Source organism: Centruroides vittatus, unplaced genomic scaffold (genome assembly GCF_030686945.1).
Source record: "Centruroides vittatus isolate TY-2023 unplaced genomic scaffold, ASM3068694v2 scaffold_324, whole genome shotgun sequence".
NCBI lineage: Eukaryota > Metazoa > Arthropoda > Arachnida > Scorpiones > Buthidae > Centruroides > Centruroides vittatus.
The window spans coordinates 6125737-6140279 of record NW_027122701.1 but is presented as its reverse complement, the minus strand read 5'-3'; the positions used below and the strand labels follow the sequence as shown (position 1 = coordinate 6140279).

General features: G+C 34.0%; 1 protein-coding gene across 1 annotated transcript in view; it reads right to left on the bottom strand.

Moving 5' to 3' along the window:
- LOC136988248 (E3 ubiquitin-protein ligase RNF19B-like) overlaps nucleotides 1-14543 on the bottom strand; it is a 115081-nt gene that overhangs the window by 50159 nt on the left and 50379 nt on the right. The window contains exons 5-7 of the mRNA XM_067286106.1: nucleotides 11379-11581; nucleotides 969-1113; nucleotides 142-304 (exon numbers count right to left, since the gene is read on the bottom strand). Of these exons, the coding sequence (XP_067142207.1) occupies nucleotides 142-304; nucleotides 969-1113; nucleotides 11379-11581 (511 nt within the window). The remainder of the gene's footprint in view (nucleotides 1-141; nucleotides 305-968; nucleotides 1114-11378; nucleotides 11582-14543) is intronic.

Below are 14543 nucleotides of genomic sequence, written 5' to 3'. Positions count from 1 at the left end.
TAAAATATACAGTTCATAACTTTTTATTTTTTAAGAATTAATTGTACTTAGCATTCAATGTATCTAGAATCTAAAGTTTATTGACTAAATTCTCAAATTATTTTAAATGTTAATTTTTAGATCTTTTAATTTCATACTTACCTTACGACCTACCCACACAGGAATTCCAATAATAATAGCAGGCACAGCAATACCAGCAATTAGTGCAATTCCTACTGGAGCACCAACAAGCATTCCTAATTGCCATAATATTTTCTTCTTTCTACTCCATGGCTTTTTACCCCAAAATGTACAGCCAGAAGGACTATAATTAAATGTTAACATTATAATAACTATTTAACTGCTCTTTTAAAAATATTTAAACACACACATATTATATAATATATATATAGCTTGGAATGTTGATGTTGCTAAGAAACAATACTTAAGAAATATTTTTAAAATAACCTAACTTCAAAAGCAGGTGTAAAGTTATATATAACATACATAACTGATACATTAGTAATACCAAACAATTTCCTGGTTTTTTATCAAACTATATTAAAGTTAGTTAATATAATAAAAATCCAGTCTTTTCTTCCAGAGCATCCTAAATTAAAAATTAATTTATTATTATTAAACTTATAACAACATGGCAGCTTAATTGCTTATCTTTAGCCTAATTCCTTTGTTTCAAATTAATTTGCCTTAATATAGCCTGATAAAAATCTGGCAGATTTATATTACTATTACCAAGCAAATTTAAAATTTTATATAATGTTTTAATATAAATATGAGAAAATACATCATAAACATCTAGAGTAAATTTTAGCATATGAACTGCATATCCATTTAAAATTAAGTCTAGACAAAACATTTTTGATCTGATAGAAACCTATTTCACTCAAAAATATTTAATGAACAAACTGTTTACTCATTGTAAAAATTTATTAAATAACTTTAATGTTAAAACTACTGATAAAAATTACCTAAGGTAATGCAAATCTGATATCTCTTTCATACACAGCCAACAAAATTCTGTTCCACAAACACTACATGTCATGTGATTACAAGATCCATCATCCATCTTCACAATTAGTACTTTGCAGCAAGGGCAAGGTTTAATATCATCTCCTAAAAATAAAAGTAAATTATATTATTATATTCTGTAAAAAAAATCTGTATAAATTATCCATAATTTTAAATATTATAATTATAAATATATTTATTTTCAAAATAATTGTTTAAAAAAATCTTTTTTTTAATTTTTTTACTGATATTTATTCTTATTAATTGGATGTTGTCATTAATAAATACAATTTTTAAAATTTTAATGTTATATTCTTTTAATTTTTAATAACTACAGAGTTTTATAAAGCAAGTAATTTATTAAACAAGATAATAATCATGAAATATTGTAAGTAAATTCCTTTTTATGTACAGTCAAACCTCAGTTTACAAATTTAATTCGTTCCTAAAAGTTGTTTGGAAACTGATTTGTTCTCAAACCAAAACAAATCCTTTTTAGCCGTAAAATACCTACAAATGAAACATAATATTATATTATAACATATCAACTGAATAACAAATAAAGTTTATAAATAAGAAAGACAATTTCATTCATCCTTATTCATGCTGAAAAGTCTTGACAGTGTAAGTGGAGGGTGAAGAGGGGGTGGAAGGAAAGAGATGCTATTTCTTGGAATGGGAGTTCCTCTCCATATTATCACCAGGAAACTGTACTTAAGAAACTTTCTCTTTCACCTTTTGGATTTTCTGTTTCTCAATAGCAAAGCTGCTTGGGACTCATTAAGCCTCTTTTTCACTAAAAATTTATCTAACAAAATTTGCTTTTGCCTACATTTCACAATGTTTTGCAAGTGAGACACAGCATTGTCATTGAAAAGGTTAATGTCATGGCTTGCTACTGCCTGATCAAGATGATACCTTTCAACAAAACTTTGCACTTCACCCCATTTTGTGCACACATCGATTAATAAGAGTATTAAGTGCATCCTCCCTTCCCCCCTCCTCCTCCAAGGGCATCTCCTCAAGCATATCATTCTGATGCTCCTTTTGAAAGAGTTCAAGTTTGTCGGTAGACAACTTGGTACAGTGTTCCTTTGGTGTCAGCATTGTCAATTTACAGGTCCATGCTTTTTCCCAGAGATATGATGTCATCAACAATTCTAGTAGGCTCTGTCTAATCCCTCAAAATCTCTCTCTGCAACACAATCAGGCCAGAGGCTCCTCTAGGCTGAGTTCAAGGTCCTGCAAGTCAGTTGCCAAGCCTTGGTATGCCAATCACCTAGCCAAGGAGGCAGCTAGGGGCCCATTTGTAACAGAAACAGTAGAACCTCCAGTCAGTTACATAAAGGGTATTCTACTGCAAAGATCAATGACATAGTGGCAAGAGTGCTGGAACCTAAGTACAGTAGGTAGTTCAACCTATGCCTTTGTGCCTAACATTGGCCTAACTCCAAAAAGTTGTAATTGGTTGCTGACCCAAGTCCTCACTGGACACAGGTGGTTTCTCCATTTCAAGTCCAAATTTGGACAAAGAAATGGTTGTTGCAGATGTGGCACTCAAGTACATAGTGACATGCACAGAGACGTGTGAGCCACTGGGGAGGTCAAAGAAAGCTCCTTCCAGCAACAGGTCATTGACATACTCATTTGTCAAGGATGGCGATTATGTTTTGTTACGCATTACGCGAATGGAGGAGGTCAGTGGAGCCAACAATAAGGTATGGGCAACAGTCGAGTAAAGACACCATTTTAACAACAAAACAATATTTATTGAAATCAACGAAAAAAAATAATTAGTTACAATTCTAAGCTCTCTATGTAAAGCTAATTCTCTAGTCCGTGTAAGAGGTCAAGAGAGAGTTACAATAATCAGTGATCATACCTCTTTGAAATTTCAGAGGAAACTTTCGGCCCAAGAAGGTCCTACGTGGTTCCGGGTCAGGGCACTGGTTATCCACGAGGCACTCAGTCAATTGTTCGTGACTGCAAGGACTAAGTAATCCAAGGTTCGTTACTCAGCACGTTTGACAGCAGATCGAATGAGACTCCCCCGAGGGGAGAAGAAGCGGGTTTTTATAGATTCACTGTAGGAACTGTCACGAGATTGTGGTTGGGACGAAAGAAAATGATGAATTCAGATGGTAAGAATAAATTTTACAATGTTACAGCATGAGACCGGTTGCCTTAATAGAAAGAATTATAAAATTTCCCATGAATTCTGTTGTCTGCTTTCCAAAATTGTAAGAATTAATTAATTTGAAAAACTAGCTAAAATTCAGATTTCACAGATGCATGTCAACTATGTACTTGAGTGCCCTCTTACAGAAGATTTCCAAAAGAGGGCTGACCATATAAACTGGTCACAGTTCCACAACCAAGTACTTTGAATGCTAGCACTAAGTAAAGGAAATCTAGAGAGGCTAAAGGAATTGATGGAAACAATAATGGGTCTATTTGACCTATAGTCCAGTACCTGTACTGTACTGGGCAGACCACCTATCTTGGGAAGGTGACCCCACTGACCGTAAAGGTAAGAGCCATACTCTCAAAAGGTAGAGTACTCTAAGTGCAGAACAGATTGAACACAAAACTGTAAGGAAAGTGAGTGGGTTGGATTTGAAGGCAAGAAAGGCTCACCCCATCTGGGAGTTTGATCGTCAGAGCCAAAGTACTCTTCAGTCTGACTTTTTTGTTCAGGCCTCCTGGTAAACACTGGGTCACATACCAATGATTAAAACACAATCTCTGGAATCTCTGTAATGCCATTTGGCAAAGCAGGAACTACTTACTAGAGTTTGTAAAGATGAGGTGACCTCAAAGCAACCTTGGAAGAAGTGCTTTGGTGTAATACTTTTTAAAGTTAGAAATGACGTGTTGATCCATTGGCTGAATCAGTGGAGTCGTATTAAGAGGCAGAAATTTTATGATGATGAAGTCAAACTCTTCCAGTAACTCAACCTCCAAGGTGGGCAGGAGGATTGTCTATCAAAAGCAGGCACTTCAGTGGCAAGTTATTTTAATTAAGATATTTTCTCACACTAGAAGTAAAAATGTCATGGATCCATTCCAAGAAAAACTGTCTGGTAACTCAGACCTTATTGTTAGCCATCTACATGACAAACAACTTGCTTTTCATAACATTATTTCTCTGAATGATACACAAGCAATGGTTTCACCTTAAAATCACCACTAGCATTACCACAAAGCAAAATAGTTAGCCTGTCCTTCATTGGCTTGTGTCCAGGAAAAACCTTTTCCTCCTGGGTTATGTATGTTGTTTGGCATTTTTCTCCAAAACAGTCCAGTTTCATCACAAACACTTACTGGGGGATAAAACCTTCAGCAGTCACATACACATCAAATTCTTTCACAAATTTTTCTGCACCTTTTTTAAAATCACAATGTTATTGGATTGAACCTCCATGCCAAACTGTACTGTGAATGCCACTTCACTTCTTAAACTTTTCAAACCAGCCTTAAACACAGTCTCAAAACTGGGGTTTTCTTGAGCAAATTTTTGCAAAAGCCAGTGACAGTATTTCAGAGACTGTCACTGGCCAACTGCTTTTTGTTAATCCAAGTCAAGAGCAACTTTTCCACTTCTTAGGTCTGTGATCTTTGCTTGGTGATCATAGCAACTCCTTTGGCAACATTATTGCTTCATTGTAATTGAGAATGGTATAGATCAATAATTTCTTAATTCAAACTACAAAGCCAGATCTGAGATGATAACACTATTTTCATGCTTCCATATAATCTCTTTCTTCACCTCTATTGTTATTTTCACTCTTTTCCTTTATGCTTACACTAGCTTTCTTAAATCACATAGAAGCTTATGGAATAAAAAAAAAAAAACACAAGAAATAATGCACAATGCAAGAAAAATTGCTGAAGTCAAAGAAAAGTTTGCTGCAAAGTGATGCTGTGCTGCTGGCTCCACAGATTACACACACATAGACGAACAACTTTGAGAAAAATCACAAGACTAACGATAAGCAGCACACCATTGGCTAAAGCATGGTACAACAAGGATCACCCAATTTACATTTCCCATTTAACGCGAGTAATGTCATTAATTTTAATTTACCCTGGTGTAAGATAATTAAATTTTTTTTCTGGCTTACAGATAGCCATGTTGTTCTAAAAGATGTTCATTAAAAGTTCTTATATTTAACAGTATTAACTAAATGCAATGCCAAATGTCAATTATGTACTAATGAGAAATAATAATCTTCTTCATTTTTGCCTTTTCCCCATGTCTATATGGAGTCAGCATTTCCTTCTTTAATATGTTTCCTCCATTTCTTCCTATCAAGTGTGTCTTCTCTCTTAAGTCTCATCTGATTCACGTCTTCCTCCACTTCATCTTTCCAATACAGCCTTGATCTTCCTCTCTTCCTCCTTCCTTTCACTACCAGTTTTCCAACCCTTTTTCCAACATAATCTTCACTACTTCGCTCTATGTGGCCAAACTGCCTCAACCTGCATTCTTGCATCTTCCTGCTCAAGGGACCCACCTTAACAGAACCTCTAATAAACTCGTTTCTTATTCTATCTTTCCTTGACACTCCACACATCCATCTCAACATTCTCATCTCCGCCACCTCCATCTTTCTTTCTTGGGCTCTTGTGATTGCCCATGTCTCAGCCTCATATAACATTGCAGGTCTAACAACCAATTTGTGCAATTTACCTTTCAGTTTGAGGCTAACTTTCTTGTCACGTAACACACTGCTCAACTTCCTCCAGTTCAACCATCCACATTTAACGTGAGTGATGTCATTAATTTTAATTTCAATTTACCATGGTGTAAAATAATTAAATTTTTTTTCTCGCTTAATTCTGGCTGAATGTTGCACTTCCAAGTTCAATCCTCCTCCCATCTCGACAAAGGCTCCTAGATACTTAACCCCTTCGTACCCGCAATCGAACTGAGTTCGATCGGTTTACATAGCGTTACACAGAAAATGGTGTTTTAGACCCTCGGAGAAAAAAAATCGGCGAAAAAAAAATGTTTTTTTGGACTTTCGGATGTATTTTCAGACCCCAAATTTTTTGAAAAATTTTTTCCCGCGCGAAAAAATTTTATTGCGATTTTAATTAACCCTTAATGACGGGCAATTAACGCTTAATTGTTTTTTTATGGGATTTTTTTATAGAACTTTATTTATCCTTCTAAACTTCTAGCGCACCGATTTTACTTCGGTAAAGTTATTTAAAGCTATTTTCTGATGTAAAAAACAACATCCAATAGTTTTTTAATTTTTTTAATTAATAGATTTTTTTATAATTACGTTTAATTAAGTCGGGGGGGTCGGAAATTTCAATAAAAATCGTAATTAAAAAAAAAAGTTTTGAAATATCCAGCCATCTAGTATTCACCCTACTTTTTACCCTTCTCCTCCCGAGAGTTTCATGAGAATGTCCCGCGAAACACGACACCAGCTGTTCTCAAGGTCATCCAGCTGTGTAAACAATGACTCATCAGTGTCAAGTTTCGCGCTAAGGCGAGAAAAAGGAAATTGTACTTTGAAGTGTTTTCTTCAAAATTAACACATTTCTTTCGTTTTTTTTTCGTTTTTAATATTTTTTAATGTAATTAAACATAATTTATTCAAAAAATTTAAAAAAAAAACGCAGCGGAAGGGGTTAAAACTCAGGACCATAAGAAACAGCACATTTTGGATTTTAATGAGAAATAATAATAAAAATATATTTAATAATGAATTTTTGTTGTTAAATTTGAATTAAGCACCTTTAAATACAAATTACTGAATGTCATATTACACCAATGTCAATTAACTCAGTTTTTACTAATTAATTTGATTTAAATTGAATTATGATGTGTATTGAAAACTGGAAGTAGTATCTTACCCACATGCACATTGAAATCTAATTTGAACAAAAATGTCATCAATGGTTAGTGTAGTGATGTCTAATGACACGAGGCAAATCTTAGCACCACTACTGAATTGATAGTTCAGTTGTCAATTGGTTAAGCTGTCAACTTTAACATAGGAAGTATAGGAAGTTGATCATAGGTGGGAGGCTCTGCTGAGTAGCTTATTTGAAATCTGAGTTATCGTATGGCAACCAGAGCAAATATGGTGTTTTTAACCCAAGGTTTGACTGTATTTCGTTCAGCACAAAGACCAGTATTATTAACCTGTATGCTGCTAGTCTCAATAACCTGAAACAAAATTGCTGTTGCATAGACATTTTGTGGTTTTTATAGTGGTTTTTCAATTTGCAATATCTCGCTTAAAAATTGTCGTAGATATGATCTGTTTTCAGTTTTCTATCACGTACATATTACACTTTATGACTGTTAACTCCAAAATATTATGTAAGTTTAAAAAAATTAATAAAATTTAAGATTTTAAAATATTAAAAAAAAATTTTTTTTTAATAAATATTCCATTAATTTGTTATATATGTTACTTAGATATGTCTATATTCTGTCAAATAAAAAAAAAACTGCAGCATTCTAAATTGATGTAAAGTGATAATAGGACTTATAGTATATAATGCAGATTGTCTTGGGGGGGTGTTGCTTCAAAATCTAGGTCAAGTGCCATTCTGCTAGGGGCGTGATCACTTTTTAAAAGTCTAAGTTTATGTTTTTAGAAAGATTTACAGCTGAATGGTCTTAAAAACACTATTATTTGTTAAATAGGCTAAATATATGTATGATTTTATTAAATTCAAGCTAAAAATTAAATGATACTAATGATTTATGATTGTTTGTTTACATTTGTAGCTGACAATGTAGTTCAGAGAAAAATAACTTTTTCCAAGAAAGTTTCCAACCCCACAAACCCAGTTGATGTTTATTTGTTAAAGGATCGTTATTTAGCTATAATATACCAATTAGAGCTCAACAGGCATGCGAACAAGGATTTTATTGTCCAATGAAAGAAAGAAGGGTCTCCCATAGACTTAACATGGAAAGGAGGAGTTTGTGAGTAAATTTAAAAATATAGGGTGGTAACAAATATCTTATTTGTTGGAAACACACTTAGTCTATGTAGATAAAAGCCAATCAGTGCTTAAATCGCCACCCAGTAGTTAATTATAAATATAAAAAAAATAGACACTTTCTCCAACTGGAGTATTGCACAACAGTTTAACTAAAACTAGTTTCTCCAATGGGAGTACCACGCAAACAACTGGTTAAGAATAACAAAGGCACTTTGTACAATGTTGACCAAAGCGCTATTGGTCATTGCGGGAGTGCTGCCTATTGACCTAATCCTCAAAGAGAGGGAAATGAAGTACAGTACATGTGCAGGAAAGGACTTCCCATCAATATTGGGGAGTTACCTTCAATGGAACAGAATATGAACTAAAATCAAGAGGAACAATGATGCCAAGACCATATAAAAGAGACACTATTAAGATAGCGGAAAACAATGAAAGTGCAGAAATAAACATATACACAGACAGCTCAAAGTGAACAACAGGATAGGAGCGTCCTACTTAGTGATAGCAGGAGAAGTGACATACCAAAGACAGTACAGGCTGGACGACTGCTGCTTGGTCTACCAGGTCAAACTTTACACCATTTTAATGGCAGTGAGGTGGAAATACTCCACCTCACTGCCATTAAAATGGTGTAAAGTTCGGCCTGGTGAGTGGAATATCTCCACCCAACTGGCTGGCTCTGTCATAATAAACACAGACAGTAGAGTTGCTATTCAGACACTGCAGCAATTTAATGACAGTAGTCATATGGCCATGGAAGTGAAAAGAATAATCAAAGAAAGTAATGTTAATATCAAAGTGAGATGGGACAATAAAGGACTGGCAAGAACAATAGACAAACAGTGAGAAAGGGAAGTTTACCTACTGGTTACTCCCAAGTATAGAGGAGAGAGTGAAGGAGTTGAAGTGGATACCAATAGACTAAGTACACAACTGTACTCTAATCACTGCAATACCAAAGAGCACCTTCAAAGAATTGGTAAAGAAGAGGATACCAACTGTGAATGTGACAAAGGTGTTCAAAACCTCAAGCACCTTATATACACATGCTTAAAGCATGAAAGAGAGAATGCAACTGCACCTACTGGCAAATGAGACTGTAAACACATCTAGCAGTGATCTCTACATGTTGATCCGAAACAAAGACTTAATACAGGAAGTGAGAAGCTTCACACAAAAAATACTGTTGTGAGGGTGGGTAAGCAGGTGGCTCCCCACTCTACTGTAACAAGAAGCCACAAATTTGTAAAGGCAAGATGCCTATGTTTATAATTGTCAATATAATTTGTTGTATGTAATAATGAAGGCAAGAAATAATGTCTATGAAATAAAGCAAACGTTTCCCTTGTGGTGCTGTTAGTGGGACAAGGGTGACTCTGATCCCCAAAAGGGAAAATGATGACCATCCAATGAAGAAAAAAAAATGTAATTTGTTCAATACATTACTCTATAACCTCTCATTAAAGCTCAGAAATAAATGTATAGTTTGTGTACATTCGTCAGTTTTATTTAATTTTTCTAAAAATAAATAGACTTAATGTTTTCATAATTTTTCTAAACTGATTACAGTGAAACCTCGGTTTTTGTTGACTTTGGTTATTGGCAGTTTCGGTTTTCGTCGATTTTTTTCGTGAAAAATTTGTCTCTGTTTTCGTTGCTTGTCTCGGATTTCGTTGGTGTGCCCACACGACCTCGCCGAAATCAGAGAGCGACTCACATTTTCCTCTGCAGTATGGCGTTGTTTCTCGTTGTGCAAGCATTAACCTGCACATCTAGTGAAACAATTTGATTGCTTTCATTTCCTGTTTGTCGTGGTGGCTCGTGTCTTGTTAGGATTGGTTGAATCTGGACCAATGTGATTGTTCAGTACAATCCATTGGATTTGAAAGCGAGAGCTATAGACGAGCGGGAACGCTGATTGGAGGATCGCTGGCCACCGGCGCCCATATATAAGGACAGTTTAGGCGGGAAAATGGAAGCGGCTTTCGTCTGGTTAAAGAGAAGGCATCATCTCACCAACGACAGGGTGTGATTCCTGAAAGTGTTAGTGCATTGTAAGGTGTTTTTTTTTTTAACGAAATTATGTGTGATACGAACAATTAGCAATCATTGGCACTTTGGTTTTGGTCACAATTTTTTGCACATCAAGTTTAGTAACTTGACTCTGACTTGCTCCATCATGGGATCGAAGAAAGTTTCCAGAGCTAGCAGGCCTTTGAAGAAGGAGGCAAGGAACACAATTGAATTGAAAAATGAAATCATAGAAAAATATGAGAGCGGCATTAAGATTGCTGAAATGAGCTACATGTACGAGAAATCGCCATCCACAATAAGTTCCACTGTGTTGAAAAAGGAAGCAATAAAGGAGGTTAATGTAGCGAAAGGAGTAAATGTACTAACGGAACAGAGATCTCAAACAATTGAAAATGTTGAACAGTTGTTATTAATTTGGATCAAACAAAAACAGTTAGATGGCGATTCTGTTTCAGAGACAATGTCAAATAGCATTTAACAATAATTTCGATCGTTGATTCCAACACTCCTCACCGTCTTTCATACGCTAAGAGTCTTCAGAAAGATAAACAACACGTTAAATGTTCATTTATTTATTATATTAGTCTTATATATTCATTTTATGTTCATTTCTTATTGTTTTTAGTATTAAACACTATATTCATTCTCTAAAAAATGTGTTTTTGGCGCGTATTTTTGGAGTCTCTAGAACAAATTAATCGGATTTACATTGATTCCTATAGAAAAATTTGTCTCGGTTTTCATCGGTTTCGGATTTCGTCAATTGTTTTTGGACGAATTATCGATGAAAACTGAGGTATCACTGTATATTGATAGTTATCAATAAAATTGCTCATTCTTTCACTGTTCTGGGAAATAAAAAGTAATTTTGATCATTATCATAGAGTCACAAAAAATGCAATTCATAAAATAAACATTAGTTTTGTGCATGCATCTGTCTATATGTGCATGTATAAAGGATATCTACATGACTATATTTGGCAGACTTAATTTGAAGCACAAAGCATTTTTGTTGTAATTTATAATTCTTAACAGTATTAGATAAATATAAATATATATATATTCTTGTGTGTGCGTGTGTAGTCAAACATATGTAGTCAGTTATAATGACACAAACACACCCTAAATATAAACAAGTAGGCGCACACAGATGCATTATGATGTTCACAAAAAGTAAATTTATTTGAATGAATTTATTGAATATTAGTATAGGAAAAACAGAAATGCCACACATTTCAATACAATATCATTGTTAAGGCATTATACACTAACTGCAGCACAATGTATTCAGAGAATTAATAATAAAACAAAAAAATCATTTCAATAAATTAATATAAACAATGCAAGCTTACTTTGAATAATAGAATCTTGGCTAAAAGACACAGATGCTGACCGAGGATTGGAAGAGTGGCGAGCTCGTTGAGCACGTGCTGCATCACACGTCTGATTAGGATGCCATTCCTGTTTACAGTGATAACAGAAATAAGTATCGCATCCAGGACGTTCACATTTCAATTTTGGACAGCTAGCACAACCACTAGCAATAACAGCATATCTGAAAATTACATAATTTAATTAACATAATATAAAATTTTAAAAACTGTTCAAAGATTACTTTTGTAAAATGCTCAAAATTGCTTCTTGCAATGCCAAAAACTTTAAGAAAAATATTAATACTGTCTATTGGCATTATTATTTTACTTAAAATATTACTAAAAGTACTTTTCACAAATTACAGATTGTCTTTTTCAGGCATAGAATAATGGAATCTTAATAAAACCTTACAATTTAAAATATATGTTAATGTGTTCCAAATGGCAAATTTAAAATTATTCTACATTGAAAAAAAAATAAAAAAAAATTAAATAATAATAATAATAATAATAAATGATCAGCAGAAATCAAATAATGTTTGTCTTAAGCTGTTCATTATTAAATATATTAATTAGAAACCTTTCACAGATAAATGTAAAATTTACAACTAGGTATTACAAAACTAAACTAATTACTCATTTCTTTGATGCAAAATCTACAATATGACAATAAACAATTTAAGATGTGTACATTATTATTTTGCAAAGGAGATGAATATCTAAAATTACAATGCATAATCATCATCATGGTTTTATCTCAAATAGCAGTTAAAATCAAAGATTTCATAAAAACAATCCAGTCGTCCTCATATTGTGAAGTTTGCATTATGACATCAGCTCTAGGATCCTTTTTTTTTTATTTGTAAAATAATTTACATTTCATACATATGATGCTTGCATTTGGATATGCAGTTGAATCTGTCTATCTCAGGGATGAGCAACACGCGGCCCGCGAGCCGCTTGCGGCTCATCCCTGAGCCGCAAGCGGCCCGCGAGCCGCAAGCGGCTCGCGGGCCGCTTGCGGCTCGTTAAACATGTTTATGCAGCCCGCCAAGCATTTCTAAAATTGAATTTATTTATCGACTTTCTCCCATCAATATATTATTATAAAATTAATTATAATAAAATGGTAGTACATACTAAACCGAAACAATTTTTTGTGACGAGTTACCACTTGTCGGCAACTTGTTTAAACATGCAATACGAACGCGCCGCGTCTGTGCTTGTTTGTGTTTGCTTCTGTCACACAATCAGTCAGACTGGTAAGCTGTTAACTAGCAATTTTAGCAATTCTTGTGTTTCTTGAAAGGTGTGAGTGCAATATTATTGTCAAAAAGGTAATATTAGAGTTTTTGTTTATTCAAAATTAAGTTTTCCTACAAATTTTTTTAACTTTCAAATTTTTAATCCATAATAGCATGTCGGAAAAGCAAACAAAAAAACGGAAGGTTGCGGATGAGCACAGGCATTTCCAAGAAAAGTGGAAATTTGATTATTTTTTCACTTTTGTCAAAGATAAAGCTGCATGCTTAATATGCTCAGAGACTGTGTCGACATTAAAAGAATATAACATAAAAAGGCATTACGATACAAAACATGAACAACAATATAAAAACTTAACAGGACAACTCCGGATAGATAAGTTTAATCAAATGGAGAAAAACTTGGGAAACCAACAGGCTATTTTTAAAAATCAAGCTATTTATTTATCAAATACCGCAGTAAAGGCTAGTTTTGTTGTCAGTCAAATACTGGCAAAAAAAATGAAACCCTTTGTGGATGGAGAGATGATAAAAGAATGTCTGACTGCTGTTGCAGAAATAGCATTTCCTGATAAAATAAATATTATTTCAAACATTAGTTTATCAAGATTCACCATTGCAAGGAGAATTGAAGACTTGTCCGAGAACATAGCAACAACACTTCGTGAACGCATTGCAAAATTCGAATACTGTTCTTTGGCACTTGATGAGAGTTGCGATATTAGTGATACAGCACAACTGGCTATATTTTTACGCGGTATTGACACCAAATTTAATATTACTGAAGAATTGTGTTCACTGATTCCAATGCAAGTAACTACAACCGGCAAAGACTTGTACGACGAACTAAAGTCTGTGTTGGAAAATTTTTCAATTTTATTAAAGATTATTGGTATATCGACAGATGGAGCACGAGCAATGTCAAGCATGGAGGTAGGAGTATCGGGAAGGCTATTTCAAGACATTAAGAAGATCGCAGGAAGGGAAATATTCGTTAATCACTGCATAATTCACCAGAAAAATGTGTGCGCGAAAAGATTGAGTTTGCCAAATGTCACAGTACCAATAATTTAACTAATCAATTTTATAAAGGCGCACGTGTTAAATCACCGTGAATTTAAAGAATTCCTGAAAGATTTAGAAACTGAATATGGCAACGTGGTTTTTAATACCGAAGTACGTTGGCTTAGTAGAGGTGCAATGCTAAAAAGAGCATACAACTTAAAAAGCGAAATACAATTGTTCTTGGATATGAAGGGATATGCCTTTCCTCATTTTGGTAATAAAGAATGGATGTGCGATTTTGGGCTTCTTATCGACATGACTCAGCATCTCAATGATCTTAATGTAGAAATTCAAGGCAAAGGACAGTTTATTCACAATTTGTATGATAAAATTCAGGGCTTTGAGTGCAAATTAAAATTGTGGAAACAGCATCTTTTGCAGAATAATGTGTCTCACTTTCCATATTTAGAAAAAGAAAACATTACTACTTCTCAAAAATATGCACAATATATAGACATTTTAATCAACGAATTTCAATTACGATTCCAAATGTTCAAAGCTGAGAAGACAGCGGTTTCCACGAAAATGTTTTCCTCGCCATTTAATATCGATGTGGATACAGTTCCCGAAGACTTTCAAATGGAAGTGATTGACATGCAGAATAATACAGATTTAAAAAATGTATTTTTCTCAGTAAACATTGAAAATTTTTATAAATCTTATGTGAGCCCTGAGAAATTTCCACTTTTGAAGAAAAATGCAAAGCAACTGATGTCTCTGTTCGAAAGTACGTATGTTTGCGAACAATTATTTTCAACCATGAAATTAATCAAAAATGACCACCGATCAAGACTGAGTGATGCTCGATTAGAAAGCT